General features: G+C 54.1%; 1 protein-coding gene across 1 annotated transcript in view; it reads right to left on the reverse strand.

Annotated features, from left to right (window-relative positions):
• Galnt16 (polypeptide N-acetylgalactosaminyltransferase 16) overlaps window positions 1-6,191 on the reverse strand; it is a 78,332-nt gene extending 72,141 nt beyond the window's left edge. Inside the window, exon 1 of the mRNA XM_004624758.2 lies at window positions 5,679-6,191. Within this exon, the coding sequence (XP_004624815.1) occupies window positions 5,679-5,855 (177 nt within the window). The 5' untranslated portion in view covers window positions 5,856-6,191. The remainder of the gene's footprint in view (window positions 1-5,678) is intronic.
• Between the last annotated feature and the right edge of the window lie 7,178 nt (window positions 6,192-13,369).

A 13,369-nucleotide genomic window follows, 5' to 3' on the forward strand; every position in this document is an offset into this window, starting at 1 on the left:
TCCCTGCCTGCCTGGTGCACCAAAGGCAGGGGTGAGGGGCCCTGAGTAGGTACAGGCTTACTGGCCTCACCCTGCTCCGGGCCTCAGGGTGCTGGGCCAGGTCTCCTGCTGCACACTAACTGGCCCCTATTTCAGGACAGCAAATCTTCTTTTTCTCCCTGACCTGCTGCTGCCGAGAGACACACTGATGACCTTTGACTTGCTCCAATGTTGGCTCATCCCGAAGGGAAATTTTCCTTCTGCTGAACAGAAATCTCTCTCCCAGGGCCTTTTACCCATTGGCCCAGGTCTTTTCCTTGGAACCTCACAGAGGAATTCGAATCAGCCATATATATGTTCTTTTCTAGTACCAGGGATGGAACCCAGAGCCTTACATATGCTGGAAATTACTTGAGCTACCCCCTCCCTGTCCATCTTCCACAACAATTGTTTATGGAGTGCCAGTCTAGGGACTTCAGGAAAGACACACTGATATGGCTGTTCCTTGGACTCCGAAGGAAACTGGGTCTAGGACCCACACTCAGGACACCAAGATCCACTAAAATTCAGGTCCATTACATAAAATGGCAAAGTATCTGCCTAGAAGCACACAGATCCCCCATATAATCTAACTCATGTCTAGATTATATATAATACCCAATGCAGTGTAAATGGTCATTCTGTTGTATCCTTTAGGGAATAGGAATAAGAAAGTCTGCAAACATTCGCGATAGATGCAAGTTTCTTCCCATCATTTCTAATCCCTGGTTGGTTGAATCCCAGAGGCGGCCTGGGGGAGATGAGAGACCAACGGTCTTGCAGATTGCGATCTTGCCCTGAAGATGTCCCAGGAGGGGAAGGTAAGAGCTAGGTTTCAGGGTGAGGGGCACCTAGACTCAGACACTCCCCCTTGTTGTCAGGCCATCGGTAGCCTCAGTTTACCCAACAGTGCAGTGCTCTCATTAGGTCACTGAAGGGATTCAGAGGCAAAACTTGTGAAATGCTTACACAGCATCAACAAGTGAAGCCACCACAAACACAGTACAGAGTAGACGGTTATAACAAAGGCTGGACAGAAATGGTGATCGAAGACCACAGGCATTCAGAGGAAGTGACAAGGCCCCTGGAGCCCCTTTGCAAAGGAGGCCCTGCATAGACCGCGCTTGTCTGATGAAGCGCCAGAGTATAATCACAGCTTGCAGGCTCGGCTCCCTGCTTCCTCCCAGGACTTGGGCATTGTGTCTATTTAACCTCCGTGTGCCTTTGCCCTGCTGTTCATGGAGAAGGAGCCTCTGGTCTTCTCTAAGAGCAGGAACGGTATACATCTCCAATCTTGTAACTGTAATGAACTGCTCGGGCTTGGGCTCCCCTCTGACCTCAGGGTGATTTTCTCCATTATAGCAACACAGTCCCCTGAGCAACGCAGCCTGGCCTTGCCTGAGCTGCTCCTGCACTCCTGCCTGAAATGGCATTTGTAGACCGGAGGGCTTCCTCTGCTTGCCAAGCTGACAGACAAGTCACCTCACCAGGGAGCCAGGCTTCCCCACCTGCCCTCAGGAGGCAGGGGGAAGGACTGTTGGGGCAGAAGTAGAGGGCCCAGCAGGGGAAGGAGCAGCACCTTCAAAGTAGCTCTATGCCCCTGGGCCTCGGGCCTCCCAGCACAGATAAACCAGGCTGTTTGGGTCCCCACCAACCTCACTCCTGTAGGCTGTCCTTACATCCTAGAAGCAGGTCTCAAAATAGTCCCAGAATCACCCCACTGCAGAAAATTGGGCCCTTTAAGTCTGAACATTCTGACAAAGGAAATTGTGGGTGTTTGTGCTTCTCCTTCACCACCCTTTCTCATGTGCACGCCACCTAGACAAATTAAATACAAAATCATTGTCTGTGATTTAGGCAAATCATATTCCTACGGCTCCAAAATGTGCACGTTATAAATAAAATATGAACTCACCCAGAACTTATTGCATCTTACGCTCTTCTTCTGCTCTCGGAAAACAGGGCCAAAAAGCCATCCTCAGTGTCCCCGTAAGGTAAATACGGACCCAGGGAAGGCCACAAGGGTCACCTCAAGACCTTCTGGCAGGTACTTGTCCCTCAATTGAGAAACCTCAGACCACCATTTGGGAGAGTCATTTACACATTCTACAGAGGAAACTATCATTGGATGGACAAAGCATCAGTTATCTTTGTCAATCACTCAACTGAAATGTAACAGAGATCAACCAAGGTCCAGAGATGGTAGATAGTTCATCCATGGTCATTTAGCAGTACCTCACTTTCAGGAAAAGAAATTCCAGTTGAGGAAACTCCTGCCTAAATCCTTCATGGTTTTAAATAGAAAACCGTTTTTGCAAATTAGTAAATCTATGCTGACAATACCCAGAAAGGAGATTCTTTTTTAATAACGCAAAGTGGAATTCCTTGTAACACCTTGGCTTCCCACCCATGCCTGTTAAAGAACTGGCATATGGAACACCTAAGTCCCAGATCAAAACAGACTCAAATGTCCTCCCCTGCAGGAGGCGCGGCCACCAGCCACACCTGCTCTACCTCCTGCACAGGTGGCTGTCCTGTGCCAGTGGACATCAGTGCAGCTCCAAGGGGCTGACCCCAGATGCACTGGCCAGCCCACAAGAAACAGCATGGAAAAGCCCTAAGCCTCACTACGTGGTAAGCGGCCAGTAGGGGTGGAATCAGCCTCTCCCTTTAGTTTCACAGATTCTTTAACCAAATTTTTCACATCAAAATTTGTGATACATGGGCTGTCAGCAGCACAGATAGTAAAACTCAGGACCTCCCTGAGAAATTGGGCCATTTGGTTGCCATGCCGACACCCCACAGTCCTAAACAAGTGTCTCAAGGTCCAGAAGCCACGTGGCTGGCTTTGAATATTAACCCAACAGGCGATGGCAGAGCCTCCAGGCCCGGCTCGCAGGCAGGCAGGCAGTCGCTCCCCTCCCCAGTTCAGCTCTCTGATTTCCCAGGGGAGTGAGTGATGATGACGTTTGTCTGAATTCGCTCAGCCTCTGACAGTAGGGCTGGCCACCGCATTCCCCAAGCATCTGAAAATCCACACAGAGCGTCTGGGTCCAACCAACCAGAGAAAGGCTTTGGGAAGGGAAGGGTTGCGCGGGGTGCCCACCACTGTCAGAGAGAAGGCCACAAATGCTCAGCTGCACCTGTCCCTCTCAGGCTGAACACAGGGTGGGACTCCTGGCCGCAACTCACCCACATTCTTTACCTCCCTACTTAGGCAGAGCTACAAATAATGGCCAAGGGGATCTGAAGCACAGCCCATTGACTACACTCAGAAATTGGCAAGAATCCTCCTGCACTCTTTTATAAAAGAAGCACTTACTGGGCTGGCCAGATAGCTTAGCTGACTAAAGCACCTTCTTAGACAGATGCAGGGGTCAGGGTTTGATCCCCAGTGCCTGGGCCGGCCCCGCCCCCCAGGCGCACTGAGACAGGGCATTGAGGCACAGGCCTGTAATCCCAGCGCACGGGAGGCTGAAAACAGGAGAATCACTGTGAGCGCCATCTGTGTAGTGAGACCCTGTAGACCCTGCACTAAATACATAAAATAAAAAAAAAAGAAAGAAGCACTTATTAAGTCCTGCTATGTACAGCAAGGTGGGAAAGCAAAGAGCTTCCCACATAGTCCCTGTATACATAGTTGAGAATTAGAGGGAAGCAAATCAAACAGAGATGCGAATAGAATGCGAGGCAGTGTCAGGGGTAGTATGGGATCAGGACCAACACCAAGGCAGACAGCCTCGGCAAAAGCGTGAAGTAGAAGCTGGCTGTGTGCTTCGGAGGCTCCAGTTGGCCCTTGCCACTCCACCCCTGGGGACTCCCGTCTTCCACCTTCCTTTCCTCCCACACCTTCACTTCCCAGCTCTCAGGCACTCCCAGATTCTCCTTCACATTTGACTTTTAGCCCCTTGCTCATCTGCAGGGGCAAGAGGATGTTCTCTGGCACATCCTGCCACAATCTCCAATTCCCATCCCTCTGAATGAGGGCTGCATCACCCCAGCAGTGCTCACCACAGAGGGGCACCAACACACACACACACACACACACACACACACACACACCCTGAGTGGCTCATCTGCAAGAAGCAGGATGGAGAGGCCCCAGCAAAGTCAGGGGACAACAGCGTCCCTTTCTCTTCTCCTCCTCACCTTCCCTCAGCCTCTACCCTTCCTGCTCAGGGCCACCTCCTATCACTTAGCCACAGAGCCACACAGAGCCTCTGCCAGCCAGCCTCCACCTACCCTGCCAGGCCCAGGGTCACCTTCTGAGAGCAGGGAGGAGAGGGCGCCACAGGAGGGGCCTATCCAATCTGCACTTTCCCCAGGATCTCAGGACTCTGGGACTCAGTTTTTCCTTTCTCTTCCTGTCCAAACACTGACGAGTGCTTTGGGAACAGTGTCCTAGAATCAGGGCCACAGCCCAGAAGGAAGCTCCACCTGCTCAGGCTACCAACTGGCTCTGCGCTATACCCCCAGGTCTCCAGGTGCCCCAGGTCAGAAATAATGGAATATGAAAACTAGTCCGCACCAGCCCTCCACTTGTTCCTGGGATTCAAAGCAGCCTTGGAAGCAGAGTCGCCATTCTATATCCCATGCAAGCTTCAGCTCTCGTGTCCCTGTAGAGTTCCTCCCTCCCCCCAAGGCCCAGATCTTTCCACGTCAAAAATGCACCCTCCCCCACTGCCTCTCCGTCCCTCTCCTGGCTCTTCCAGCCAGGCTGCACTGGTCCAGTAGTCTGTTCCGAGGGCCATCCCCAGTGTCGCTCACGCCTGCCCCGACGGAGGAACGCGCGCTGCCTCAACAGGTGCCTGGTTTGGCTCACGGAGCTGTCACTAGGAGCCCAGGCAAGGCGGCGGCAGGAACGCCCCCTGCAGGGAGGTTGGGTCTCAGCAGCCCTCTCCCGAGTCCCCAGAGCACCGAGAGCCCCAAGCTCAGCCCAGGGCCCCCGACAGGCCACAATGCCTTTGTCCCCGGCTCGCCTGGACAAATGTGGAGTGGGTTTCACACCAGGGAATCACATAGCGCAGCACGGACTCTGCCTGCTCACGGGCCGTGCTGGACCCGAACGCTGGGGGTGAGGGGTGCACACAGGACAAGACTTTTCCCCAGGCCTGAGAGCCCTAGGATGTACGGCAGGAGGAACAGGTCCAAGTTGACCGGGGCTGAGAAGAGGTCTTTAAACCCGGGAGCTGTGCTCAGCGACTCTTTCCTCCCACGCCCGGACCCAACGTCCTTTACCCTCGGGAGGCTGGAGACCCGCTGCGCACAGCCACCTACGCGCTCTGTGGCTGCTCCCACCGCCTCCCGCTACGCCGGGCCGGGCCGGGCCGGGCCGAGCTGGGCCGAGCGCCCGCAGCCCCAGCCCCCGCCTGGGCTCCGGCCCGGGCCCCGGCCCCAGCACGGCCGGGGAAGCTGCGGCGGTCCCAGACGCGCGCGCACGCGGCCCACCAAACTTGCAGCACTTTCTCCCAGCCCCCACCCGCTGTCATCCTCCCTCCAGCGCGCACCTAGGCCCCCGCGCCGGGCCGGCGGAGGTTGCCATAACAACGAACAGGAATGCTCGGGCGTCTACAAAGCCGGCCCCAGCGCGGCGGGCTGGCAGCCCCGGCCCGGGCCCCGCGCCTTGGGCTCCCCAGCCGCCGCGCGCGAGGAGGACTCACAATGAGCGGGATGGTGCGGTCCTCGCGGAGCTGCTCCGGCCGCCCTCCGGCTCTCTTCGCGCCCCGGCCCCCGGAGGATGCTGCGTGGGCTCGGTTGTCCTGCCATAAGTAGTAGAAAGTGCCTAGGATCCAGGCTACGGTCAGGATGGCGATGGCGTTGGCGCGGATCTTCCTCATGGCGCGCGGACTGGCGCCCGGCGGGGGCCGGCGTGTTCTCCGGGCCGAGCCGGGCCGGGGGCGCTCTTCACCCCAGCTGTTTGTTTTTGCTCGCGCCGGGCTGCTCAGTCCTGCAGAGCAGAAAAAGGAGGGGGTGAGAGAGAGAGCGACAGGAGCGCAGAGCTCCGCACGGTCCTAATGCCCTTCAGCCCCTGAGCGCCGCGGCGGCTGCGCCCATTCATCCGCGCGCAGAGCCGGCCCCGCGCTGGGCCGCCCGGACCGCAGCGCACCACTGAGAAGCGCGCCGCCCGGAGAGTAGCGCGGCCTTCCGCCGGCGCCCGGGAACCGGGGACACCAGATGCACGCGGCGGAAGGGCGCAGGGCCAGGACCCGCCTCGCCTCGGCTCCTGCGGCTCAGTGACCTCTGGCGAGCCCGGCGTGGCCCGAGGCCGGCCCGCCGGCCCACGCCCACCCCTGCCGGAGCGAGCGTCCGGGAGTCACCGGCTGGAGACGTGTGATCCTTGGCCTCTGCCCGCGCCACCGAGCTGCGGTTCCGGGCGGCTCTCTGAACGTGCTCTGCCGCGGGCTTCCAGGTGTGTTCGGAGCGGCCTTGGGAAGAAGCGGCCGGGGGGGGGGGGGGGGATCTGAGTTTGCCCTGGAATCCTCCGCAACAGCCTGGGGTTCCGAGCCGCGCAGGGTCTGCCCGGGAGAAGGGTGGCCGTGCACTTGACTTTCGGGGAGTGCGGAGACAGACGGCTCTGCCTGCAGCGGGTTCCAGGACAGCCGGATCCTGCCCCTCAGTGTCTCACTGGCCCAAGCTCTTAGCTTTCACGGTGCTTCCCTCCTCCCGCCTCATTGCCCAGGGTCAACCCTGGTGTCGTCACCATTTCCTGAGAAAGAAGGGAGGCCAAAGAGGTGAGACGATGACTGCCTGACGAACAAGGCTCGTTGGTGGGCACAGCTGTCTCCCAGCCTCAGACACAAAGTGCAAAATGCAACGACCAGAGAAAAGGACACAGACTTCTGGAGAATTGGCTGTGAACTGCTCTCCAGACAGAGGGCAGTGTGGACTGGATCCTCACCAGCACATCAGAAGTGAAGATTCGAGAAGGAGAAGTCCGTGAGTGCAAGGCGATCTTTGGGGGGACCGCTCAGGGAAGGTGGACCAAGCTGAATAAATCCTTGAGAGACTGGAGAGAGCAGGGAAGAGGCGCCACGAGCTGCTTCCACCAGGGTCCAGAAGTGGAAGCAGTTGGCCTGAGAGCACCGCGTGCTGGGAATGGTTCAGTGGGCGTTGAGGCGGCAAAGCTGGAGCAGGCTGAACTCAGAAAGTCTTTGGATGCCAAGGACAAACCGGCAGGGAATTTGCTCCCTGCTGATGCTGCTGGGAATTGTGGCTCTAGTGAAGACCCAGGTGGGGTCATACCTGCAAATAACGCCCCCTGGGAGAATCAGGCAAACAGGGGTCTGAGGGCCATGTGCCTACCCAAGCCCATCCTCAGCATGGAAGTGAGATAGGGTTGTTTTACTGTTCCTCCAGCAACAGGGACTAAGCCATGTACATAATAGATGTGCCATACATTTTTGCTAAGGTGAAAACAACTCCCAAATGGTTTTATTATTGTTGTTGTTCCACAAAACCCAGGGTTATCATTGCTACTGTAATATCTTGACTAAGAAGACTAATTCCCTAGACAGTTCCATTAAGGAACTGGACCATACGAAGAAGAGGATGTACCAAAAAGGGTCTCAGAAAGTGACGGTGCGAGTGCTGGGGAGTCTGAGACACAAGTGTGTGTGGCAGAGATACCCTGAAGCAGCAGGCCAGCCTTGCTCTCCTGCATCTTTCATGCCTGGCACATTTAATTAGGCCATCTGGGGGCTAGGGTTGGTTGGCATATATGGGAAAAACCACTGTCAAACCAGCCTGGCTCCCGCAGGAATCATGAAGCTGATCCAGTGCCACCGCCTCTGAGGGAACCAGGGATGACCTTGTTCCTCAGGAATCAGGCTCTTCGGCATCTCCAGTCCACTGAGATGTAAGAGAACTACCCTCCCAGGGTGCCTATCCTCACAGGCTCTCAGGAGGTCAGGGCTCTGATGCCATCACTGCCCCTCCACCACTCTGGTATGGTCTACAAGTATTTGGTTGCCTCTGATCTTGAGAGAGCCAGTTAAAAGGATGTGGTAATCCAAAGACACCCCTCAGTTCCTGGGAGGAGGGTCCATGCTCACCGCTAGGTATAGGGGATGATGCCAGGCCATGCCAGGCTGACAGCAAGTGGAGAGATTTCTGGAGGCTACAGTGAGGAGAGAGAGGGAAGAGCTAGAAGATACAGGGCTTGTACAAGTCTCACCACTTACTGCCCAGGACAAAGGGCCAGCTGTCATTGCCTGACAGCTCTTACCCCAAGAGAAGATGGCCCCCACCCAGGAGCTTCCCTGGGGATAGGAGTAGGGGGCCAGAAGTTACTGTGCTCATGTGACTGACAGAAATTTGACATAGAGGTTGGTTCCTGCGCCCAAGCCTCAGGCATTGTCGCAAGGCTCAGCAATGAGAGTGGCTCCTTCCACTATAGCCCATGGCTTCCTTCCAGATTCAGATCTAAGAGGGCACAGAGCTGAGCCTGCCGCCCCTCCCTGAGGTAGATTTTGGAGACCAGGAAAAGCACATGCGCAGTTTCCTCTCTGAGCCTTGGGTATGGATCAAGCCACCCCTTGCTGATTCCCAGTGTTTACCAAACTTTGAAAACAAGAGTAATTGTGTAGTCAGTTTACTCAGGCTCTACCTGGTGCCTGCCACTGTGCCAGTGTCCCACATGCAGCCTCCAGAGCTTCCATACCCCTGAGCTGAGCTAAGGATTATTGTTCCCACCTGCAGACAAGGACACTAGGCCTCCAGGAGCTTGTTCGGCTTGCTTGGAGTAATGGAGCAGCTCAGTGGTGGAGATACAGAGAGATGTCCTTCAGGGGTCCTTGTCCCCGAGCCATTTCAGACTTCTGCTTCGTTGGATGTCCCCGTTTGACATTCTTTCAAGCATAGGTCTTTTCTGTAAAAGACCTATGTAAACCTGGGGTCTCTTAGGCTCTAGGCAAGTGCTCTGCCCTGGAGCTAGATTCCAGGCCTCAACTTTCTCTACTTAGGATGAACTGGGCTCCTCTGTGCTTTGTGCAGGGCAGGGGAGAATGGCTAAGGGGGAGATCCCTGTCAGTGGTGACCTGTCTGCTGAGCTGTGGTTGAAGGCTGACTGTCCTACACAGCAGAAGAGTGCCTTGTGCAAACTCTTCACCTGGGATGTTGCAGCATCACTGGCAAGGAGCGGATGAAGTGAGGCCAGTATAATCCAGGGCCTGGGGGTCTCCACTTGCAGGCAGGCTGGTGGTGCTGGGACTCCCAAGGGACCTGTCCAGGGCATATACAGGGGGTTTCTGCCAAGCATAGACCCCAGGTAGACCTCTCCCAGGGTGTCCCCAGATCAGTAAGGATCTATGCTGTGCCACAGCTGGGTGGCCACCTCCTCCAGAGCTTGTGTGGAGTAAGCTGGAGGCAGGGCAGAAGAGAGGCATGGAGTAGACCCCCGAGACCCTGGCCAGTGCAGAAGCCTCTTGCTGTGTCTGCAGCTACAGGAGAGGCCCTGAAGGTGGGTAAGAGGACCTGGTTTGAACCTTCCCTCCTGCACTGCCCACAGCTGCTCTAAGCAGGAAAGAACACTGGGATGGACAGGATGCATGTTACTGGGATGCAGTCACCATGATGATGCATAGTTTCAGATCTGAGCAACACTGGGAGAAGCTGTGTTGTCCCCACTGCACAGATGAGACGGACACCTGCAGAGGTCACCAGCCATCTGATGTGCCGTATGCTACCTACTGCCATCTGACTGCATGAATATACCAGCCGTCTCTAGGGAAAAGTCATCTATAAATTGAGCTTCTATAAACTAGTATAAGTGAATGGGAAAACCTGACTTCTACAAACTTCCAGAATCTTCTTCTTCTTTTTTTTTTTTGGCAGAACGGGGGATTGAACTCAGGCCCTTGTGCTTGCCAGGGAAGCATGTATTCCACTGAGCCATCTCCCCAGCCCCTCCAGAATCTTACTAATCTTCCTGATTACTTGCCCAACAATTAGTTCTGGCTTCTCGCTCCTTTGCTGGAGAAACTTACTCCAGTTTCTATACCAGAGTTTTGGATTTTGTTTTGTGCTGGGTACAGACCCCAGGGCTTCACCCATGCTAGGCAAGTGCTCTACCCCATACCCCATAGCCCAGCCCTCAGAGGTTCTTCTAGATTTTGTCCACCACCACTTCCCCAGGGCTTAGGACAGTGTTCATAGTGATGCCACACGGTACATACTCACTAAACATTTGTTGATAAAAGGGAGTGGAGGAAGGGAAGGAAGGAAAAAGGCAGGGTATGAAGCATGCACTTCTCTCAAAGCACTTGAGGTGCAGGACTGAGGCACACAGAGAAGGGAACTCCTGGGGGTGGAGGTTGGGGCCAAACCCTGCTGCCCCAAGAGAGGGTGGCAGTCTTCTGTGATCCCATCAGAGGTCAAGAGACAGAAAGGCTCCTATCCTGGTGGATGACTGCAGGAGCTGTGAGTTATTGCTGATGGTAAAATGCCTCTGCTATCACTCTTGGAAATAAGGGTCCTGCAGAGGCTGCGGGTCAATTAGAGATGTGTCACATGTTCCTTATTAACAGCAAGGGATCCATACAAAAGGGAAAGGCCTAAGGAAAACCAAGTGAGCAGCAGAACTGGTCCCAGAGGCAGAGTCCTTTCAAAAGCCCCCAATCTTGCCATCCCTGCCACCTTCTCTCCCTCTTCTCCACATGCACACTCTGCAGAGCTGAGTGGCAAAGGTCCTCTGAGCAGATGGCCCATCAAACGCCAGGCCAGCACCTGCCATATATCTGTCTCTCCACCTTGCATGGGAGTTTGTCCGAGCAGGGACTGGCAGTGCCTTTTGTGTTCTGACCTCCTGGCACTGGCATCTTGCAGTACCCACTTAATGTCTACACAGAGTAGGTAACTGAGGGAATGAACCTCTATGGGGGCACCCTAGCTGCTCACCATTCTGTCTCATAAAGATCCCAAGTCATGGGGCTGGCGATGTGGCTCAGTGGAATAAGCACTTCCCTGGCAAGCGCAAGGGTCTGAGTTCAATCCCCAGTTCCACCAAAAAACAAAGTCACCCTCACAGACCAGGGCCCATTTGCCTGCCATGGTTGCTTTCCTGTCCTTTCCTTTCCTTCCTGGACAATTTCCATGGCAGGTACTTCTAGGAACTAGGGATACAAAAATGAACAAAGTCTGGCCCTAGCCACTAAGCTGTCCAGTAATTGAGAGTGGAAATAGATATTTAAAAAATTGCATTATGATCTAATAGCCTCTATAGAAGTGGGGGGTGGGAGGGCAAGTGAGATAGCTTAGCAGACTAAGCACCTACTTAAGCAAGCACAGGGCCTGGGGTTTGATGCCTGGTCCCACATGTAAAGCCAACCCTGCCCCTGGGCATGCTGAGCCAGCCACCAAGTCCAGGCGTGTTGGTGCATGCCTGTAATCCCAGCGCTGGGGAGGCTGAAAACAGGATCACTACGAGTTCGAGCTGTGTAGTGAGACACTATACCAAATATATATTTAAAAAAAGAAGTTGGGGGAGGGCTCTTCACAAGTCAGGAGTCATTTGAAACCATAAAGAATGAACAGATGGGCAAGACGTGGAAAGGAATTCTGGGAAGAGAAAAAGCTGAAGTTGCTGAGCTGTATGAGGATGCCAGAACACAGGAAATAGTGAGTGGGTTGGTGTGTGTAGGAGGGGTGGTGATGAGGTGAAGGAGACCAGTTGACATATATCTTCTGGGCATTTATCAAAATTTGTACTTAGGTAAGCCTAACAGAAACGTCCAAATTCTAAAACAGGTGACATGATTGGTCATAAATTTCATTGAGAAGGCTGGACTATGAAGGGGGGGTCATTACAATACTGTAGGCACTGAGGCTGAACGCTGTGAGCATAGATGAGCATGGTAACAAGCTGAAGAGAAAGGTGGATTCAAAGGATTTGCTAATCAGTTGGAGGTGAAGTGAGAGAAAGGATCTGTGGATATTATGTAAATTTCTTGCACAGCAGAGAAGTGATGTGGTGCAAGGAAACCATGAACAGAATGGGGAATCAGTAGGAGCAGATCTGAGGGGCTTGTTCAGCTGCCCCAGGGTCTGTCGTGTGTAGCCCAGGAGGCCTCTGTAAGTGCAGGTCTCGAGCTCAAGAAGAGCAGTGGAGGGACCAGTCAGCTGGAGATGGGAACCCAGCAGCACCACCGGGGGCAAACAGGTTGCTGGGTGGCTGCTCGTGAGCCCAACCCTGAGCTAGAGCGAGGCAGACCTCGGAACCCTGGGTGTCCGCACCTCTTATGCGATGATGGAAATGCAGAAAAGTGTTTTCTTCTACTTCTGTGAGACGCCCAAGTTAGCCCCTGGGCCAGGTGCTTACGAACTCATTGCTCTTTCAAGGAACGCACCACCTGGGTACCATCGGGATGAACCCTGAGACCCAGGCCTTAGCTCAGTACTGAAGAGGCCAGGTATAAGGCCAGAGCGGCTGTGGCCCTAGCCCTGCCTTGTCTGGCGGTGCCTACAACTGATGCTTCCATTTGCCTCATGAAGCTGGGAAGTGGAAATAAAGGGAATTTTCCCAGGGTTCGTATATATTTTCAAGCTCTCAGGCTGAAAACATCTATCGATATATTTTGGGTGTAATTTCTACTCTCTTCCAAGTCAAAATAATTGAACAGAAAGAAAAAGCTGTTAATGTAGGGGGCGTATAATGCCAGATTTCCACTGCCTGGAATTTTACCATTTCAAAGCAGCGGAGGGTTTTACCTCCAGCGTTTAGTCAAACAGGTCCCCTCTGACTGAAGCCACCCTCTGCAGTCATGAAAAAGCCCATGCATCCGGCTTGGACACTGAAATTATTCAGTGTCTGGACCTGCTGCCAGCATAGGAATAATTTTTAAAAAGCATCCTGCCATTTTATTCCATATAAATCTTGAGTTTCCTCCTGGTGGATGGTGGTGAGCCGTCTGAGCTCATGGAACCAGCGGTGGGGAGTTCTGGGGTGCCACAGGTGTCTGCTGCCCACATCCTCCCTTTCCCTTGGCATCCCTGCTCCGTGCCCATACTCAGGTTTCCTCAGTCTAAGTTAGGATGCCTAGGAGGAAGACTCCAACTGCTTCCCAGGGGGTGAGGGGTGGTTCTGAAGACAACACTGTGCTGCCACTTCCAAGCTCTATGTGAGACCTGATCTCAGCCTGGAGTGTCCACAGGAGGGGCAGACAAGACTTTACAGCTTGGACCAACACCTCTGTCCTCCGCCAGTGTCTGCGCGCGTGCATGCGAGTGTGCATGGAGACAGGTGTCAGGTCTGTTTTCAATTGGAATCTCATTTCAAGCTTTTCCTGTAATTCCTGCATTCTTCCCTGATTACTGCCTCAGAATTACTGATTTCTTTTTTTTTTTTAATATTTATTTA

The sequence above is a fragment of the Octodon degus genome, unplaced genomic scaffold (assembly GCF_000260255.1).
Source record: "Octodon degus isolate 3935 unplaced genomic scaffold, OctDeg1.0 scaffold00007, whole genome shotgun sequence".
NCBI classification, from domain to species: domain Eukaryota; kingdom Metazoa; phylum Chordata; class Mammalia; order Rodentia; family Octodontidae; genus Octodon; species Octodon degus.